Raw genomic sequence first — 19,598 nt, forward strand, 5'->3', positions numbered from 1 at the left:
TCTGGCTACTATACAAAGGATAGTTCTCAAACTGATCCTAACGTTAAATTCAACTTCAAAAAAAAGTTTGACGAGAAAGTTCTCGTTTGGATTGCAATCAGTCGTTTTGGTCATTCATCGCCTTATTTTGCTGTAAAAAACTGTGCACTGGATGCAAAAACTTATTCTAAAGAATGTATTACAAAAAGACTTCTTCCATTTATAAATTCCAAGCATCAAAACATGAAAATTTTATTTTGGCCTGACGGAGCGAGATGTCATTATGCAAAACACACATTAGAAACTTACAACACTTTAGGTATTAACTTTGTCGACGCTAAAGATAACCCCCCAAATGTACCGCAGTTAAGGCCAATTGAAAATTTTTGGGCACATTTAAAAGCAAAAGTTTATGGAAATGGATTTACTGCGAAAAATCTTGACCACCTTAAGAATAGAATTCGATTAAAGTTGAAAGAGTTTGATCTAGACTACTTTTTCAACCTAATGGATTCAGTCAAAACTAAAGTTCGAAAAGCCGCTGATTTAGGACCACTTTCGGTTATAAAATAGTTAACAATGTCCAGTCACTCATTTTAGTTAAAATTTTTGTCAAAAATCGATTAATTTTCTATTCAATTAAGAACAATTTTTCATTCCGGATTTTTTGTGAACAGACGTTAGTTTTATGTTGTGAAATCAAAACAACCAAAATTTCTGTAAAATTTAAATATATAGAAGTTAATAAATAAGAATAAATTACAAAAATGGTCATTTAATCCCATTTAAAGGTATTTTTTAGCAGTTTTTACATTCTCTTGGAGTTACCTGACCTATGTTACCTAATATTATATGCGATAGAACAAGAACGAAAGGTTTCAACTGTCATGTTAGACAAAACAATAGAACTGTTTCTTCTACTAGAAATAGTGTGTAGTTTTTTTTTGAAATACCAACGACCTTTCGGAGATAACAATATATAGATAATAGCATCAGTTAAAATAGAAATTGAGTTACACAAAAATGAATACCAAGCAAAGTTGTCATTTAACTCCATTTTCTCGTTCAATATCGAAATAATATCGGGTATTGTAACTGTTACTATAAATGTTAATAAAATACAAGCAGACAAAAACACTCCTTTTGTAATGCCGTTATCGTTTCCTTTTAAATGAAGCTGCTTTTGTTTTTTAATAACTATCAACGCATAAGAGTAAACATAGAAGGATACAAGAATAATGATTGAATCAAGTGTTATATAAATTATATTGCATATATATGCCAGATTTCCTCTCAAGTATATTCTCATTAAACATCCGATTGTTAAAGCTAAAATCCACATGATCAACATTGTCAACAAAGTTTTTTTGTGCGACCAGTAACATGTGTATTTAATGATCATTTTTATATGCAAATATCTATCTAATACAAGCCACAGAGTTGCTAAGTAATTGCCAATTACAAAGCTTGCAATTAGAGCGTCTTCTATTACATAAGCAATACTTGGCGAATGTCCTTCTTCTTTTATATAAAGAATAACATTATCAGTTCGATGAAAAATGAAAGAATTGTTCTTTTTTTTACTTTCGCGAGCAGCTACTGTAAGATTTTCGTATTCGTCTTTGTAATTTTCTTTGTTGTTAACAGATTGAATTATTTCTATAGAGTTAGTGACTGTGTAAGTAATACTTAGACAAAGGCTAAAAAAACAAAGATTGCTAATTATCCAACGCTGCGTTTTATCAGTACGAGAGTTTTTTAATTTAGCGAGTAGAAGCAAACTTGTTCCGTTCAATAAAATTCCCGTGATTCCAAAACTTATCACAGTTAATAGTACCTTTCCAAAAACAGCCATTTCTCTAAATAAAATGTGTAAACGCTTTAGGTTGCAAGCAATGACAATAAAAAATATTTAAATATTTTTAAATAAATACAAAGCATCAAATATTATAATAACCCAATGGGTACAATACGTAAAAAAGACGTCCTCAAGACAAAGCGCGCCATTTTTCTTGTACATCTAATTCTTTTTTTAGATAATTTTGTTTTAATAATAATAAATATAATTTTTTTATATAAAGATTTTTTTATAAATCACAGGAAACACAGTTTTCTGTGTTTAATAATTTTACAATGCACCAGAGCAAATATAGAATATTTAACTAAATACTTTGGAGGTCTGTATATAATGTAGTTTTTTTTATTTACGGACCTCACTTCTGCAGGTCCGTAAATACAACCGAATGTCGAAACGACATAGACTTTAGTTGTATTTACAGAACTCTTAACTCGCTTTTTAAAAAATGAGAAAACAAATAACTAAATTATTAAATCGATATAATGGTCACATTTTAGTTCAACAAAAGCAGTTCTTAAATTTAATAATAATTAAAGATTTTAATTACAATTCAATATCGTTGTTTAATGGCAAAGTATCAAACGCAAACAAGCAGAGAAAAAGCAGAAAATATTATTAGATGTTTGGAGTTTTTCTGTCTTAGATTATCAAAAAACTAACTTTTCAAAAATTTAATAAAGAATTGACAAATATTTTAGATCTATTGATTGTTGACGATCAAAATTGTGTTAAAAATGTTATCGAATTACCACCATTAGGAAATCTAAGGTCATCACGTTATTAAACTTTTTTATTAAATATTATAAAATAATATGTCGAGAAAAAATACCATATAAAAATCCGTTACAAATAAGTAGGAAAAGTTGGATAACTAAAAAATTAAAATTTTTATATTAAGTCAAAAAACATTTTTAAATCAAATTATGGTTCTTATCTTAAAGTTCGAACAATAAAGATGTTAAAATGAAGTACAAGGCTGTGAGGCGTAATGTTACAAAAAAAAAACTTGACTGCAGTACAAAATTTTAAACACAATATAGCAAAAAATTCCAGAACAAACCAAAAACTTTTGAACAGATATAATAAATCAAAGCAACAAATAAAAAAAAATCATTAAAGCCATCAAATTCAAAAGAAATTTAATAACAGATCCAAAAATATTATAGAATACATAAATCAATATTTTCAACAAAGTTTTTGTTCAAAATGTAGAAAATGAGTTGTTACCAAGGTTTGAAGATTGAACAACTAAAATCATTGACAATATATCCTTTGATAAGTGTAATGTTTAAAAAAAACTTAAATACAACGAAATTAATGGGTCCGGATAGTAAACTTCTTAACTTGTACCACAAACTTATAAGAATAAATGGGTATTGTTACGCCATCAGTTTCAAATGGAAAACAAATTGATGTTTTATACATCGATTATGCTTTTGATTAAGCTTTTGATACTGAACATGAAAGATTACTACTAAAGTCATCGGCTTGTGGTATAAAATCGAGTTTGTTAATTTAGATTAGATCTTCCTTATCTAACCGAAGTCAAAGAGTTATATATGGTGATGTTAATTTATTATGGCTAGAAGTCACAAATGGTGTCCCAGAAGGATTCGTTCTTGGTCCGCTATTGTTTAGTCTTTACAAATATCGTCATCACGACAGGATACAGCGGTGAACCCAAAAAAACTACTTAAAAAGATCTGTCAAAAAATGAAAATTAAAATTTAGCAATACTAATTTGTACATTATGAAAATTACCTACTTTGTGCAATATGGAAAAAATGGAAATATTAATAATGCATAATAGTTTTATAGAAGAAGAATTCATGATAGATAATAATTAAAGTCTATGAAGTTGACTTGAATAATGTTGGAAAGTGATAAACCGGAAATCAAGCAAAACGCTAGTTGAAAACTCTGAGGTGAAGAAGACTTATAAACCACAACTTTTGGGAAATGGTTTGACAAAAAAACCAACAAATAGAAAGGAATACAATGATGATGGTATAAATCTCGAAGTAAAAATATTAAATATAAAAAAAGAAATTAGAGTGGCTTTAGATTCACGTCCGTATTGTATTGAGCTTTATCACATCTCATATGATAAAGCTTAATACAAAAATTGTAAAGCAACCCCTGAATCTTACATTGATAGAGCTCCAGTTACTAAGATACTAAGAGTATAAACCTATTACCCAGTGTTTTTCAAGAGAAGCTTTTAAATAGTAATTAAAAGTTTGGAAAATTTAAAGCGCGGGTTTGGAAATTTTTGCGGGTGCAAAATATTGTCTAGAAAGAAATTACGGAAAAAAGCAACGCAAAGTTGCCTTGCGAATCTCAAGTTGTAGTTTGAAAACTTTGTTTAGTGATGTAGTAACAGAACTTAAATTATAAAATGTAAGAAATAAAATGTAATTACATCAATAGCGTCTTGCATTTTATTTGGAAAATTTTGAGCTTATTTGAATTTTATTTGGAAAGATTTATTGTTAATTGATAAAAAAAAAGCATTAACAGTTGACTTAGCAAAGAGTAACATAAAAGTAGTGAACTTGATTAAATATAAAAATCACTTGAACCATCAAAGAGCTAAACCATTTTTTAGATTCTTACAACAATTAATTTCGAATATTCTTATTGGACTAAACAACACAGTACTTTACTTATTGAAAAAAGAAGTTAAAAGGCGCTCTGGAAAGCCTACAACCGGCTTCACGGCAATAGCACTGAAATGCATACGGACATTCTAGCGTACAAAAGAATAATATATTAGCCACACTAGAGCGCACAATACAAACATTACTAAAGTTGAAAAAAGTTTATAAAATACTAAAAATTTTTGGGAAATTAAAAATTCATTTGTTATAGGAAATATTAATTGTAAGTTTTGAAGTAAAGCAATCCTAAATCAAACACTAAGCCAATTGCTTTATTCGACGACCTCACAGAAATTTATTTGCAAACTAAATTTGTAATAAGTTTATAACTAAGTTAAAAAACCTAAGTTTACCTTAAGATCACAAGTTACACAGATTTTTTTGGTGGTTTTATTTTAGAAATTACTAAAGTTTACAAAAGTTATTTTCGGCGTCAAATCAAGCACTTTTCAGGCACAGTTAGTAATGCAAAATTACTTAGAAAATTAGGCAGAAAATATAAAAAGAAGCTTTCTCTTGCTGCATAGGCTGTAAATATGAGTAAAAGTTGCTTTTAAAGTACACCTTTAATCCACTCAGATTTTTTATCTTTTTCTATCTTTTTTTTTGTTGTTGTTGTTGTTGTTGAAAACTAGTGTTACACCATTTAACTTTGTCAGATTTCCAAGATTGGAGTACTGTGTTATAATTGAAACTTTCTCTCTCTGTTATATTAGCTTTACCTCAGGGCGGATTTAACAGTATGCGGACTAGGTGGTTGCGTTTGACCCAGAAGTTTTAAGATGCTTTTTGCTTGAGCAGTGTATCTTATTATGCCCGGAGCTATGTAAACTGATGTTTTTCAATCATACATATTTTTGTAATTTATTTCATTTCATTTCTTTTGATCATTCGCTTTATTTCATTTTCGTTTTATTCGTTTCATTTATTTCTTTTGTTGAATTTTTCTCTAACAATGAGGTAACTTTTTTATATTTTATTGTATCACAATAAAATATAAAAAAAAAGTTTTTTTTACATTTTTTTTTTTATTAATAAAATATTTATATTTTTGTTTTTGTTGACAAAAATTATTTTTATATAAATTGTATATATTATTTCGTTTATATAAATTTTTAGATTAACTTTATGTTTTGTAAGATTTTCGTAAAGTTTTATTTTGATTAATTTTATAATACATTAACAATTTGTAAGTAAATTTAGTAAGCTATGTTTATTTTTTTTTTATACAGAAATAAAAATAATTAATTGATAATCGTGAGACTACGAGTAAAATTGAACAAAAATCTAAAAACAGTTTAAAAATTGTTAGTGCTCAAAATATCCCAAGAGAGCATTTTAGAATAATATTTTCATGCAGCTTTATGGCCTAAATCATTAACTGATGCTTTGGTTAACCGTCTTGAAAACATCAACTTCAATTTGAACGGTTTCTCGTTGTAATGAAATCTCGTGGTTTGAATTGGTTTGAAAATTGTTGAAAAATGGTGTAAAATTATAAACTCATTTCAATTTTGTTCAACAAAATTTATAGATGTGTTGTATCTTAATTTGAAGTTATTATTAAACTTTCTTTACTTGCCATACTTTGCGAATTTTTTTGAGATCAGCAAGAGATATGTTGTTCCAAACAGGTACAATTGCCTTTATCAATTGAATATTGTTTGTATTCAATTTGAATATTGTTACCCTTTTGCATAAACACGTCTTGCTAAAATGCCTCTCACGTTTTCAATGGGATTTAAATCAGGTGAGAGCGCTGGCCATTTCAATAATTGAATTTTTCTTTGCACTATGAATTGGAGCATTATCTTGTTGGAAAATAAAATTCGTGTTTTTAAATTTTTGTGAAATATCTTTCAAATGATCATCGAACAAATTTCTTTATCCTTCAGCATTTAATTTATTAGTAATAAAGTCAATCGTATTTTTTCCAAAATAACCAAACGCACCCCAAATCATTACTCCCTTGCTTCCCTCTTTATTTTGAAAATATTTCCTTTTTTTCTAATGTTACGCTAGTAATAAGTGAAGCCATCTGGACCATAAAGATTGAAACTTTTGTTCATCGGACCACAAAATTCAAAAATCATTTTTCCAAATCATATGGTCCTTGGCCTATTAAAGACAAATACGTTTGTGCGCTTTAGTCAGAGCTGGATTTGTGCTTTTACATCTGAGAATGCCCAACTTATTAATTTCAAGATTCACAGTCTTTTTTTTTTTTTTTTTTGAGGTGCTTGCAGAAGTCCTTAATGTCTTATTAGCACCGCAGAAGTATTTTGTTTATTTCAAAAACCGCGGACGTATTTTGTTTATTTCAAAAAATGATCTACAAAAAGAATTTCGAGGTGGTGGCATCGGTGGTGGCATCGGTGGTGGCGTATGCATTTTTGTTCATGATTCAATCCATTTTCAGAAAATAGAAATTTTAAGTATTCAAAACGCAGACTTTGAATTTCTAACTATTGAATTATTAAACCACAAAAAAAAATAAACATTTTAATAACTGCTTTGTATAGACCGCCATGCCGAAATAAGAAATCTTTTTTAAAACACTTAAAATGCTACTTAAAAAAAGTAAAACACAAACAAATTTACATCACGGGAGACTATAACCTAAATCTTCTTAATGTTAAAACTGACAGCGATGTAAAACATTTCTCAAACACTCTATTTCAATAAAACATTACTCCTTTAATAAACAAACCTACTCGCGTAACTCTTCAAACCGTATCTCTCATTGATAATATTTTTACTAACAACTTTACAACATGCAACATTCAAAGCAGAATCATAAAAAGCGATATTAGTGACCACTTTCCAATTTTTCATTTCGGATTTTTTTTATTTTTAAAAAAACGTTGTACAAAGGGAAGTAAAAAGGCAGATTAATGAAATTAATATTGAGGCGTTTAGAAATTATTTACTCAAAGTAAACTGGAAACAACTCAATAATTGCAAAGATGCTAATATAGCTTAAGATTTTTTTTACAATGAGTTCATTAATGCTTACAATAAAGCGTTTTCAATGAAGGAAATAAAAATTAAGCTTAAAAGCCTGCAAAGTCACTGGATTACAAAAGGGCTTATTAAATCTTCAAAGAAAAAGCAAAGATTATATGAAAAATTCTTAAAAAATAAAACTTATCAAAACGAAAAAAAATATAAAATTTACAAAAACCTGTTTGAAAACCTGAAAAGAAAAGCTAAAAAAAAATTATTTCTCAAAATCACTACAAAAATAATATTGGTAATAACAAACAAACTTGGGATATAATAAAGGGAATGATAGGAAAAAATAAACAAGATCATGGTAATACTTTACCAAAATATGTATTCACTGAAGATGAAATTACAGTAATTAATGAGCGAAAAGTTATTGCAGAGAGTTTTAATAATTTTATTTATTAACGTCGGTCAAAACCTAACAAATAAAATAACTCCCGGAAATAAAAAATTTAAATCATATATTAAAGAAGAGGACTGTGTGATGGATGAGCTTGAAGTATCTCCTGATGAACTTCGGTTTGCTTTTAATATGTTAAAACCAAACAAAAACTCAGGTCTTGATGACATAAGCCCAAGGGTTGTTAAAGAAGTTTTTGATATTATTGAAAACCCCTTACTAATTATTTTTAATCTTTCATTTAATAATGGAATTTTTCCTGACCTTTTAAAACTAGCAAAAGTAGTTCCAATTTTTAAAGACGGTGATATTTCTAAATTATCTAACTGTAGACCTATCTCAACACTTCCATATTTTTCTAAAATTCTAGAGAGAATAATGCATAATAGGCTATACAATTATTTTATAAAACATAAATTGCTTAATAATAATCAGTACGGATTTAGAAAAGGGCACTTGACAGAACATGCAGTAATTAAATTAGTTAAAGAAACTTTAAACGGATTTGAAAACAACCAATATACTCTTGGAGTTTTTATTGACCTCTCAAAGGCCTTCGATACTGTGGACCATAATATTCTTCTCTACAAACTTAGAAATTATGGAGTCAAAAATAATAATTATAAATGGTTTTTTTTCTATCTTAATAATCGCAAACAATGTGTATCTTATGACAAAACCTGTACTAAACTAGAAAACATTTCTTGCGGAGTTCCACAGGGATCTATTCTAGGGCCTTTATTATTTATTATCTATATAAACGATATTTACTTATCTTCTAGTGTATTAAATTTAAATCTTTTTGCTGACTACACTCAGGTTTTTTATACCCACTCAAACATAGAGTCAATCTTTATCACTATGAATCGTGAGCTTGACAACCTCAATGAATGGTTGAAAGCCAACAAACTATCTCTAAATAAAACTAAAAGCAAATATATTCTTTTTTCTAAATCCTCCAAATCTGAAACTTTGCCCCTAAAACTCCCAAATATTTCAATAGAAAAAAACTAATTTACGACGGACATTCTGCATTAAATTTTTAAGCGTTTTACTTGACGAACAATTAAGTTGGAAAGACCACATTAATTTATTAGAAAATAAAATTTCAAAGAGTATTTGAATTATGTACACGACAAAACATATATTGGATAAAAACTGCTTAAAACTTATCTACTTTTCATTTATCCATAGCTATATCAGTTATTGTAATATTGCGTGGGCCAGCACTTATCCATCAAAATTAAAGCGTATCTTAAATAAACAAAAACAAGCAAGCCGCCTTATATTAAATGCTAATAAATACACCAGTGACAATCCAATGCTAAGAAAGCTTGGAGTGCTTAATGTTTATCAGTTAAATATTTACAGTATTCTTTTATTCATGTTTAGATTTAAATATCGTATGCTGCCAAATATTTTTGACGACCTTTTTGTTATTAAAAATCATAAATATCAAACAAAGCATTCATTGCATAACTATCAGGTACCAAAAACCTTACTAAAACAGTCTAATTTCTCAATAACATACCGAGGGCCACATTTGTGGTACTCATTCCTTCCAATTGAAAGTAAAACTATAATTTCACTTCAAACTTTCAAAGTTATTTTAAAAAAACGGTTACTTGATTATGACATATCTCAAACTCTATTTTATTTTTAATATCTTCTTTTTTTAATTCTTAACTTTTCTTTCGTTTGCTAAAAAGCAAAACATATTTTTTTTTTTGCTTATTTATCTAAATTTGTATTTATTTCCTTTTTTCTATACATATATATTTTTATGTATGTAAAAATATTTCTTTTTTTATGTATAAAAAAATGTAAAATGTTTATTTAAAAGTATTTATATTATTTAATTGATTTTGTAAAATTTTATAATAGATTTATGATAGTGTAAACGATACAACGGGGCTAGATGATAAGACTTTTGTCTTCTGCCTGCTCCGGTCATATCTTAACTCAAAATATTTTGTAAATAATTTATTATGAAAACGACGAAAATAAATTTAAAAAAATAAATAAAAAAGCTTTTATTCAGAAGAGTTCTTAGAAGTTTTATAATAATAAATGATTATTATAAAACTTCTAAGAACTTTTTACTTAGTATGAAAGAATTGACGAGACCGTTTTCCCCACCAAATTTCTACATAACGTAGGAGTGCTGCTCATTTGCTTGTTGTAAAATATTTTCATTAATGCAAAGTCTTACTGCAATATCATTAACCAAAGATAATTTTTAAACTCTTCATTTGAGCAAATATATACTAAGATTTTTTTAACATTTTTATATTATAAAAGCTATACTATGAAAATTACTTTTAAAGTATCAAACATTGGATTGTGGATATTATGGAATTAGCTACTATGGGTAAATATAATGATCGTATGTTTTCCTAACCGTTTCGGAATTGCATGTATAATGGGCTTCATTAGATTAAAAATGTCAACTAAAGTTTGTTTCCAAAAATAAAGTTCTCGTATCTGCAATTGTAGATATTAGCCCCTTGGTCCCCTCTCCTTGTGGAATTTGTATACATATTATATATATATATATATATATATATATATATATATATATATATATATATATATATATACATATGTATATATATATATATATATATATATATATATATATATATATATATATATACATATATATATATATATATATATATATATATATATATATATATATATATATATATATATATATATATATATATATAAATTATGTTAGTGTATTCTACAAACAGAGTGCTCAATGTTCTAAAAGAACAGAGCAAAAAATTAGTAAAAACACTTATCTAATTTTTGGTTACTTCAACACTGTGTTTCACCATCAGTAGGTTCATCATGAAGAATGAAAATGAAAAGATTCTATATATATATATATATATATATGCTGACGAATTTTTCTTTTTGAGCACCGTTTTATAAAACTTTTAAGAAGGGAACTTTTAGGGAACATTATTTATAGCCAATTAATTAAACACATCAGTTATTAGAAGTATATGCCCAACTAGCCAAAAAAAAAAGTTAAACGTGACTTTAGTAGCACCACATGCTGACTCGCATCTTTCTAAGTATTTATTTATTTTGATAATGCATCCATGTTTCTAAGTCTTTATTTATTTTGATGATGCATTCATCTTTCTAAGTATTTATTTATTTAGTATTTTATTACTAAAATAAAAATGACTTTGCAATAAAAATTAAAATAAACCAATGTAACAGTTTTATCTAAATATTTTTCTTTCAGTTAATTTTTAGGAAGCTTAAAGAATATCCATTCCGATGATATATTAAATAAACTAGATGTCTAACTTGCGGGTTTTATTGGATGAAATACGAAGCTGCTTTATTTTGGTTTATAATTTATCAACAAAAAAAAGCGGCTTTATTTTTTCGGCCAATTGTAAAAACAGCAAAACCTGAAGCCTATGTGTGGAATAAAAGTTAAAAATGCAAGTTTAGTTACCAATAAGTTAAACATAATTCAAAAACACGTTTTAATAATTATAAAATACTTATAAAAGTTTTTTTATGAACCTAGGTTTATTTAAACCCAGGTTTATTTGAACCTAGGTTTATTAAAAGGTATGATAATTTAAAAAATTGTCGTTTCACTTTTCTATTTAAAACCTTAATCTCTTTCTTTTCGGAAATAAATTTAGGAAGCATAAATAATTATTTTTTAAGTAACTAATTTTTTTTTAACACTTCTAAATTGATAAAAATAAGTATTTATATTTAAAATATATTTACTTCTGTTAAGAAAAGAAAAGTTAAATAATATTTATTTACAAATTTAATCTGTCATTTGTAAAGGGAAAAAGTGGCTTCACTTTTCGGATTGAAGTTAGACATCTAGTTTTTAGAATATATCATTGATTCGATTTAAGATGTTAAAAATTAACTTTAACAAAAAAATTTTGAGTAACAAATTAAAAAAAAAATTCTTTTTTTTTTTTTTTTAATTTAAGTTTTGGAAGGAGAAGGAATCCCTATTCCTTCTCTTTCCAAAACTTAAATTAATTTTTTCTTTTTTTCTTTCTTTATTTTTTATTCTTTTTTCTTTCTCAATTTATTCTTGTTTTCTTTCTTTATGGTCTATGTATTTACAAAAAAATATTTTATATCTCTATATTTAAAATATATCAATTTGTTTTTAAATTCAGCAAAAATACTGCAACGCAAAATAAAATTACTACAACGCATAAATAGAATTAAAATAAAATCGTTTTACCTAATTTTGATTTATCAAATACCTTTAAAAAGAAATTAAAAAAATTCATTCTTTTTAATGACAATATTTTGAAATAGTTTTAAAAATAAGAAATTTATATAAACACGCTCTTTTGTTTTTTGTATTTTTGTATTTTATCATTTTTATTTGTTTATATTTATTAACGGCTTAAGTTATATTTTATTATAACGTTTTATGGTTCTGGCGACAAGATCATTAGATCTTCTATCAGATACCAAGTTTTTATTTAAATTAGTCTATATATCTCGGATTTTATTGCACTACGAGAGCATATATCACGGATTTTATTGTATTACGACTAATTAAATGTAACCCAGTGGGCTAAGTACGTTTTTAAAACGTTCTTTGGACGTTTTTTATTGGGTTTAAACCTTATAAAACGTCTAAAAAACGTTTTAAAAACGTTTTAAAAACGTACCGTGCCCACTGGGAAAACTGGAAAAAATAAAAAATAATAATATATATAAGTAAAATCAAAAAAAAAAAAAAATCTAATAAAATAAAAAATACTACATTGCAAAAAAAAAAGAAATTTAATTAGTTCTTTGCCAAAAAAAAAACGTTTTTTAAGAATGTAACAAACCTAGCTAAATGTAACAAACCTAGCTAAATGGGCAGGCAAAAAAGAAGATTCAAGTAAGTAGTAACACATCCAGTCAACTTTTAAAAGAGTAATCGACTTCGATTACAGCTTTCACAGGTTACAACTTTCACAGGTTTTTAACGCAAAGGTGCCATTTTGGCTAACCGCTGGAATAATTATACTACTAAGATGTACTACAATTTTAAACAATTTTTGACTTTGTTATCTCTCCAGCTAGTCAGCTAAATTTTGTATCATACTAAAACTTGATTCTATTAGTTTTGCAATCTAATGTTTAACAATTTATAAAGTCAGGGGCTCCGAAAGTGGGTCTTTGGAACCACTTTCTCTTGAAAACCAAATTTTTAACAGTACATCACTCAACCTCATAACTAATATTTTTTTGAACTTATTGTTACTTAAAAATAATAATAAGTTCAAAATGCAAGGCAACTTATTTTTAATGTTAAAAGACAATACTTCTCTCAAAAGAAGACTATTAGCGAGTAAAATAACTTTACGACTAAAAATCAGTGATTAGATTTTGTGCGTGTGTGAATGTGTGTGCGCACGCGTGTGTGTGCGTGCGTGACTAAGCTGGATTTTTTTTGGATGCAACTTACAAAATCATAAAATCACTATTAGTTAGAAATTGTGCAATGAAAAAAATCGCGTAATTTCTTTACGCAATTGTTACAAAATATTCAGACTGTCCAAACAGCTCTCGGATTTCTTACTACGTTGTCTTTATTTAAATTTAAATATTTTAAAAAATTATGACCTAAAAACATGTTTTGATCACACAAGCACGTTTTTAAAAATTGGAGTTTTCAGTAAGTAAATTAACTTCAACCCGCTCTAAAAGTAAATCATGAGCTTCACTTTAAAAAACATCGAATGAAGTAAATGTTTTTATATTTCTATTCAAGTTATTCAAACGGACATAAACTTTTTTTTTTCAATTTCTTTTGCTATTTCTTACAAAACTAAAGATTTCGATCGAAATTTATTTCGCTAAGTTTTATTCTAGTATTTTCCTTGTTTTGTTATCGCCGCAAATAATATATATAATATAATAATAATATATTTAACCAACTCATATTAATAATGTATAAACAAATAAAAATGATAAAATACAAATATGCAAAAAACAAACGAGCGTGTTTATATAAGATTCTATATAACTGTTAAATGTATAGTAATTAAATTTTATAAAACATGATACATTTTTTAAATTATTGATATTTATTAATTTTACTAACTTTCCACTAAATTTGATAAAATATGATGTTTTACATAATTGATATTTAATTGATATTGTATTAATTTCTTACCTTAATTTAGCTGACTTCTATATTCGAACAAGTTCTTAAGAAATTCATTTTTTTGTTTGAAATTTTTCTAAGAATTCTATAACACTTTTCTGATTTGTTTTGTTTCGTAACTATATGGGAAACCCCATTTTGTGATTGCGAAATCATTATTGTCAAATATAATCTTACGTTAAGTGGAGTTGACGAAGCTTTGTTCATTGTTTGTTCTGTCATGAATGTTAAATTAAGGACTTTATTTTTGAATTTTTATTTAATAAACAGAACTACTCTAACATTAAGATGGTCATCGAAATAATTAACTAATCAATAGAAAATGTAACCAATCTTTAGATATAACCTTGTAATTAATTAAAAAAAAAAGATACTATGCTTTTGTGTGTGTGTGTGCGTGTGTGTGTGTGTGTGTGTGTGTGTGTGTGTGTGTGTGTGTGTGTGTGTGTGTGTGTGTGTGTGTGTGTGTGTGTGTGTTGAGATGGTCTAAGAAGAGCTGCAAAAATGTTTGAGCTGCTTTTTTTACCAATATTGATATAAGTCCAGAGTAGACAAAGAACCTTATACCTCTTGATTTCAAAGCTGTTCTCTAACTGCTGCGCCATAAATAGTTACTGTAGCTGCATAGAATCAAAATCTAGTTTTAGGATTTTAATGTCTCTTATTTTAAAACATTTTCAAACGCTTTACTATTTACTTAATTTAATAAAAACTTGTTAAAAAATTTAACATTTTGTCAAAAAAAAAAGTATTAAAACTTCTAATTTCTTAATTAGGTTAGTTAGCAGGCTATTAGTTATATGCATCGTAAAAGGCACAAGCGTTGTGGTCACGCGTACATGTTGGTCATGACCACAATGTCTCTTATATTGAAACCTTATTTATTTATTTATTTTTAAATTTATCTTATTTAAACTTCTAAGGTAAATTATATTTAAATTTGTGAGGGAGGAACCCTTTTTTTAATTTTAACAAAAAAAATTTGTTTAAGATTTTTATTGAATCTTTATATGTAGTAAAAGAGTTTTTAAGTTGTTCAGATTTTATAAAAAACATGTCAGATTTTCTGCGATCAAAGTCCGTTGTTCAACAATATGGAGTTAAAACAGCAAAAACAGCAGGAAAAAATATCTATTTAAATCACTCTAAGTTATTTAATAATCTTTCCTTGAAAATTTTCCCCCTAAAATGGTTTGTTAGTAGTGGGGGATACAAAGGGGGAAAGTGGTAAGAGGGGTAACTACCCCCCTCCCTTCCCTAAGAAATGTCACGCTTCAAAATATTATTGAAAAATTTGTAATAGAAAAAAAAAAAATACAAAAATTATTCTGCGGCCAACTATTTACTTTTTTTAAACTAAAACAAAAACTAAAACTATTTCATAGCATTACAAAAAAAACCTATTGTTGCATTTTTAACGTTTTTTCGATATCGAAGAAAACGATGAAAGTTTCGAAACATTTGAACGTCATCATCATTAATTCATTCTATTATATAATTAGGGTAACAATAAAAAACAGTTTAATTACTATCGTTCTATTTTTAAAAATTTTAAAAGCTGTTTTTAAATACTTACAAAAAAAAAATATAGATTTGATTTTAATGGTAAATTTTTTATTTATTTTTAATTTAAATTGTAGTATAATTTATATACGCGATGCCGTTTTTGGTAGTTAAAATTTCAATAAAAAAGTATTTATTTTTCAACAATTAAAGTTGCAACACTTCAATTTATATTACACTTATATACACTTCAAGTTATATTTAAGTGAGATACGAAGAATTTTGTTTTAAATAGTAACTGAACAAATTTCTTATGAATTAGTTTCTTATTTAGAAAACAAAAGTGTATTTGTTACTATTTTAAATAAATGACAATTGATTTTTACTATCTTTAATGAAATTATTTTTATTAGCGACAATGAACAACAGGGTAAAGAGGACAAGCTCTTTAGATGACTAATATGTCAAAAGAATAAAAATTCAACCATTACAGGACCATGGTGGTCCAATCGTTTTGCCTTTATCTTCGGTGTCATCATCCGAACGATTTAATTGTACATTTATTGGCGGGACTGAAAATAATCAAATTACAATGAAATTTAGTCCTTTTTCTCAATTTTTAAATGGGGTGTCGTGGAAAAAAAATTGTGGTATTTAAGACAAAAGATATAGCTGCTTGCCTATAGACATTGGGACATTTTTAACACGTCAGGTAACTGAACAAGATAGATACCGAATATTGAAATGCAATTGGTTTCCTTGCCCAAAATACAAATATCCGTATTCTGTGCATTTAAAGAAGGGTAAGAATGTTAATTGCTTTTTTGTCCGAGAAACATATACATAAATTTCCGTGGATAATGATTTCAGATTGCCTTTATGGAATTCTTTGCAAGTATTGCTTTTTTTTTGCAAAAGATGGGGGAATACACGGTCAAGTGCAATTACTCAAGATAGTTACTTTACCTCTTAAAAGTTGTTCAAAGTTTTTGGGTAAGGATGGAGACTTAAAATTACATGATTGCAATGTGTATCACAAAGTTACTATGTTGGCAGCATCAGATTTCATCAGAACATATGAATGTCCGTCTACAGATGTATGTAATTTAGTTAATGAAGGAAGACTTAAACAAGCTAAAGAAAATTGAGAACGATTAAAGCCTATAATTGAATCTATAATATTTCTTTGTCAACAGAATATTGCTTTGCGGGGTCATCGCGATGATGGGCAGATCTTTGAAATAAATCAAAACTCTTCAGTAAATAATGATGGCAATCTTCGGGAATTGCTTCGCTTTCGAGAGAAAAAAATTCACACAAACAAAGTACAAACTCTATATTTATGCAACCCACTGTATTTTGCAACTGCATAGAGGTTGCATCATAAATGCCGAAAAAATTATTGATAGTTTTGCATCTTCGAAAACTAGAAACTCGAAAACTAGAAAGCTCAATTTTATATTGTAGTTTGTTAAGTTTATAAAAGTCTTTATTGAAATAAAGAATTTACTAAAGATATTATTTTGTCTTTTGTTGCACATTACAGACTGAGCTAGATTTACTGCAGCTTGTGCACCGTAATTTTATCGGGCTCACTTTTTAAATGGGGTGTCGTGTAAAAAAAATTGTGGTATTTAGGAGTATTTAGAGCCCCCACATTTTTTTCTGCCTTGGGCCCTTGAGGGTATAAATTCGTCCTTTATAAAAGACTAAATATTTATTTTCAAAGTTTGATTTTTTCAAGATATTTATATGCAGATACATTCAATATATTTATTAGCAAACTTTTCTAAAAGTATTCTAAATAATCAATGAAAAAGTGGTTTATCAGAAGAAAAAAAAACGGATTTTTTTTTTGGTCAAATTACCCCCTTCCTCCCTCCCCCTAGGACAATGACCTGGATCCGCCACTGTTATCCAACATTTTATTATCAATATTTTGTTATCAATTATCAATACCTACCAACTGGAACTGGTAATAGATAATAGATTAATTTTTTTTCAAATTTTTTAAAGAGAAAACAGTTTAAAATTTATTTAAACAAAACTTTAAAAAATATTTTATTGACGAAAAAAAAAAGGCCCAGAATCAATTAGCAATAGTGGCGCAACTCAGAAACAACTTAGATAAATAAACCGACGTTAAAGAATTTTTTGTAAATCGCAATCACGTTTACAACTAATATGTTTCCAAAAATCAGTTCGAAATTAAATAAAATATATCATATTAAATTTTATTCTTTTTGCTATCGACAGGTTACAACTTTTTGTTATTACGCTTTAACTCTTTATATATTTTCCAAATGTTTTTAGTTGATGTTTTGCAAAAATGCAATAGTTTTTTGAGTTTGTAATTTTATTTTAGAGAAAAAGAGAAAAAAAAGAACACATTGGAAAGACAATATACAGTTATAAAACAAATATAACAATAGTTTTTTTCTATTAGTATTTTTATTTTTGATGATTATTTTCGAGTGGTGATTATTTTCGACTATTATTTGCGTACAAATTTATTTCTCTTAGTACTTTATTTCTTGATCGTAATCTTAACTTAGATGTAACGGTTTTAACCACTGAACAGTCATGCCGAAGGCCGAAAGACTTTAAAAGAAAGAAAACTAAGGAATTATCAAAAGCAGCAACATCACCTTATCAGATCAAAATTACTACTTTGTTGAAAAAAAAAGCAACTGAACAGGTGGAGCCAGAGAACCCTCACGGTGAACTACAGAATAAGAATAAAGTTGACATAGGCAGTCAAAAAATAGACAATACAGAAAAACGAAGCATAAGATGGTGAAATTCTAACGGAAAATCTTGTGCGGAGGATTTCAGAGAAATTGATAAAAAAAGAACAGTGACAGAAATGGAAGAATTTATATTAAGGCTTGGTTTAATGAGTTTTGTTAGTTATTTTATGATCGATCTCTAAAAGCTGTCTTTTGTGAAACCCGTTCAAAATATTATTCATGTCATGGTGGAGTGTTGAAGCATGGAGTCGAGGTAGGGTTCAAAACATGGAACAAATCTGCAGCAGCACTAAAAGATCACGAGGACTCCAGTGTTGATAAGGCTGCAAGTGCTCTAAAGATTGAGAAAGAAAATATAAAGTTTACAACAATTAATGTTCAAATTGATCAAATGGAGAAGCAAGCAGTTCAAAGAAAAAGCTTGCTAGCTCATTTCGAAACATTGAAAGCATTGCTTCGACAGGCTGTAGCTATAATAGGTGATAATGATGAAGAATTCAATAATTATCAGTTTAATTTGGATAAGAGTAAAAGCGAAAAGGCATTAGAAAATGTTGATGGTTGAAAACCATTATGACATCTAATGACATCTTATATTTATCATATATTTAACTTATGACATCTTGCAAGAGCAAGAACAACTTCTCATCTAAGAAGTACAAAAGCAGATTGTTGAACTGATCAAATATAAATATTTCTATTTGGTACTTACCAATGAACCCTCATATATTACTAAGAAGGAACAAATGTCGTTTAATATAAGAATTTGCAGTGACAACTATAAAGTGAATGATGATTTTATCGGAGTATATGAATGCGTCAACGGTCTTTCTTTAGATGCCTTGGTGACATATATTGAAGATACCCTTTTGATGTGCAACTTGGAATATGCAAAAGTCACCGGAATTGGTTTTGATGGAGCATCAGTTATGAAATGTTTGGCAGCAAAACTGAAAAATATTTTTGAACAGCAAGCATAATTACTGAGAAGCTTACGTTGGGCGGTGCAATGACTGGTCCAGTCAAATCAGAGCAAAAATCTTATATTGAAACAATTGAAGGTATTAAGAACAGTTTGAGTGAGAAAGTTGAACGTGATGGGTTAACAGCTGTAAAAAAATATAGATGAAGTTTTGATTTCATTTGTGAATAAACTAGATTCCCGACCATTTTTATTTGGAATGCCATTTTTTAATGATGTAGACATCTTGGAACTAAAAGTTGAGTTGAAGGGGCTACTAACAATTGTTAACCTGTA

At 27.5% G+C, this 19,598-nt stretch overlaps 1 protein-coding gene across 1 annotated transcript; it reads right to left on the reverse strand.

Moving 5' to 3' along the window:
* Positions 1 to 693: 693 nt before the first annotated feature.
* On the reverse strand, positions 694 to 14,223 carry LOC105846238 (uncharacterized). The gene is made up of 2 exons (XM_065804293.1): positions 14,097 to 14,223; positions 694 to 1,838 (listed from the first exon to the last, which is right to left on the reverse strand). The coding sequence occupies exon 2, from the start codon at positions 1,832 to 1,834 to the stop codon at positions 818 to 820; it is 1,017 nt and encodes a 338-aa protein (XP_065660365.1). The 5' UTR covers positions 1,835 to 1,838; positions 14,097 to 14,223; the 3' UTR covers positions 694 to 817.
* Between the last annotated feature and the right edge of the window lie 5,375 nt (positions 14,224 to 19,598).

This window comes from Hydra vulgaris, chromosome 08 (assembly GCF_038396675.1).
Source record: "Hydra vulgaris chromosome 08, alternate assembly HydraT2T_AEP".
NCBI classification, from domain to species: domain Eukaryota; kingdom Metazoa; phylum Cnidaria; class Hydrozoa; order Anthoathecata; family Hydridae; genus Hydra; species Hydra vulgaris.

Bases quoted from the DNA above. Each gene is read 5' to 3' on its own strand.
- LOC105846238 (XM_065804293.1), bottom strand. From the start codon at position 1,834: ATGGCTGTTTTTGGAAAGGTACTATTAACTGTGATAAGTTTTGGAATC.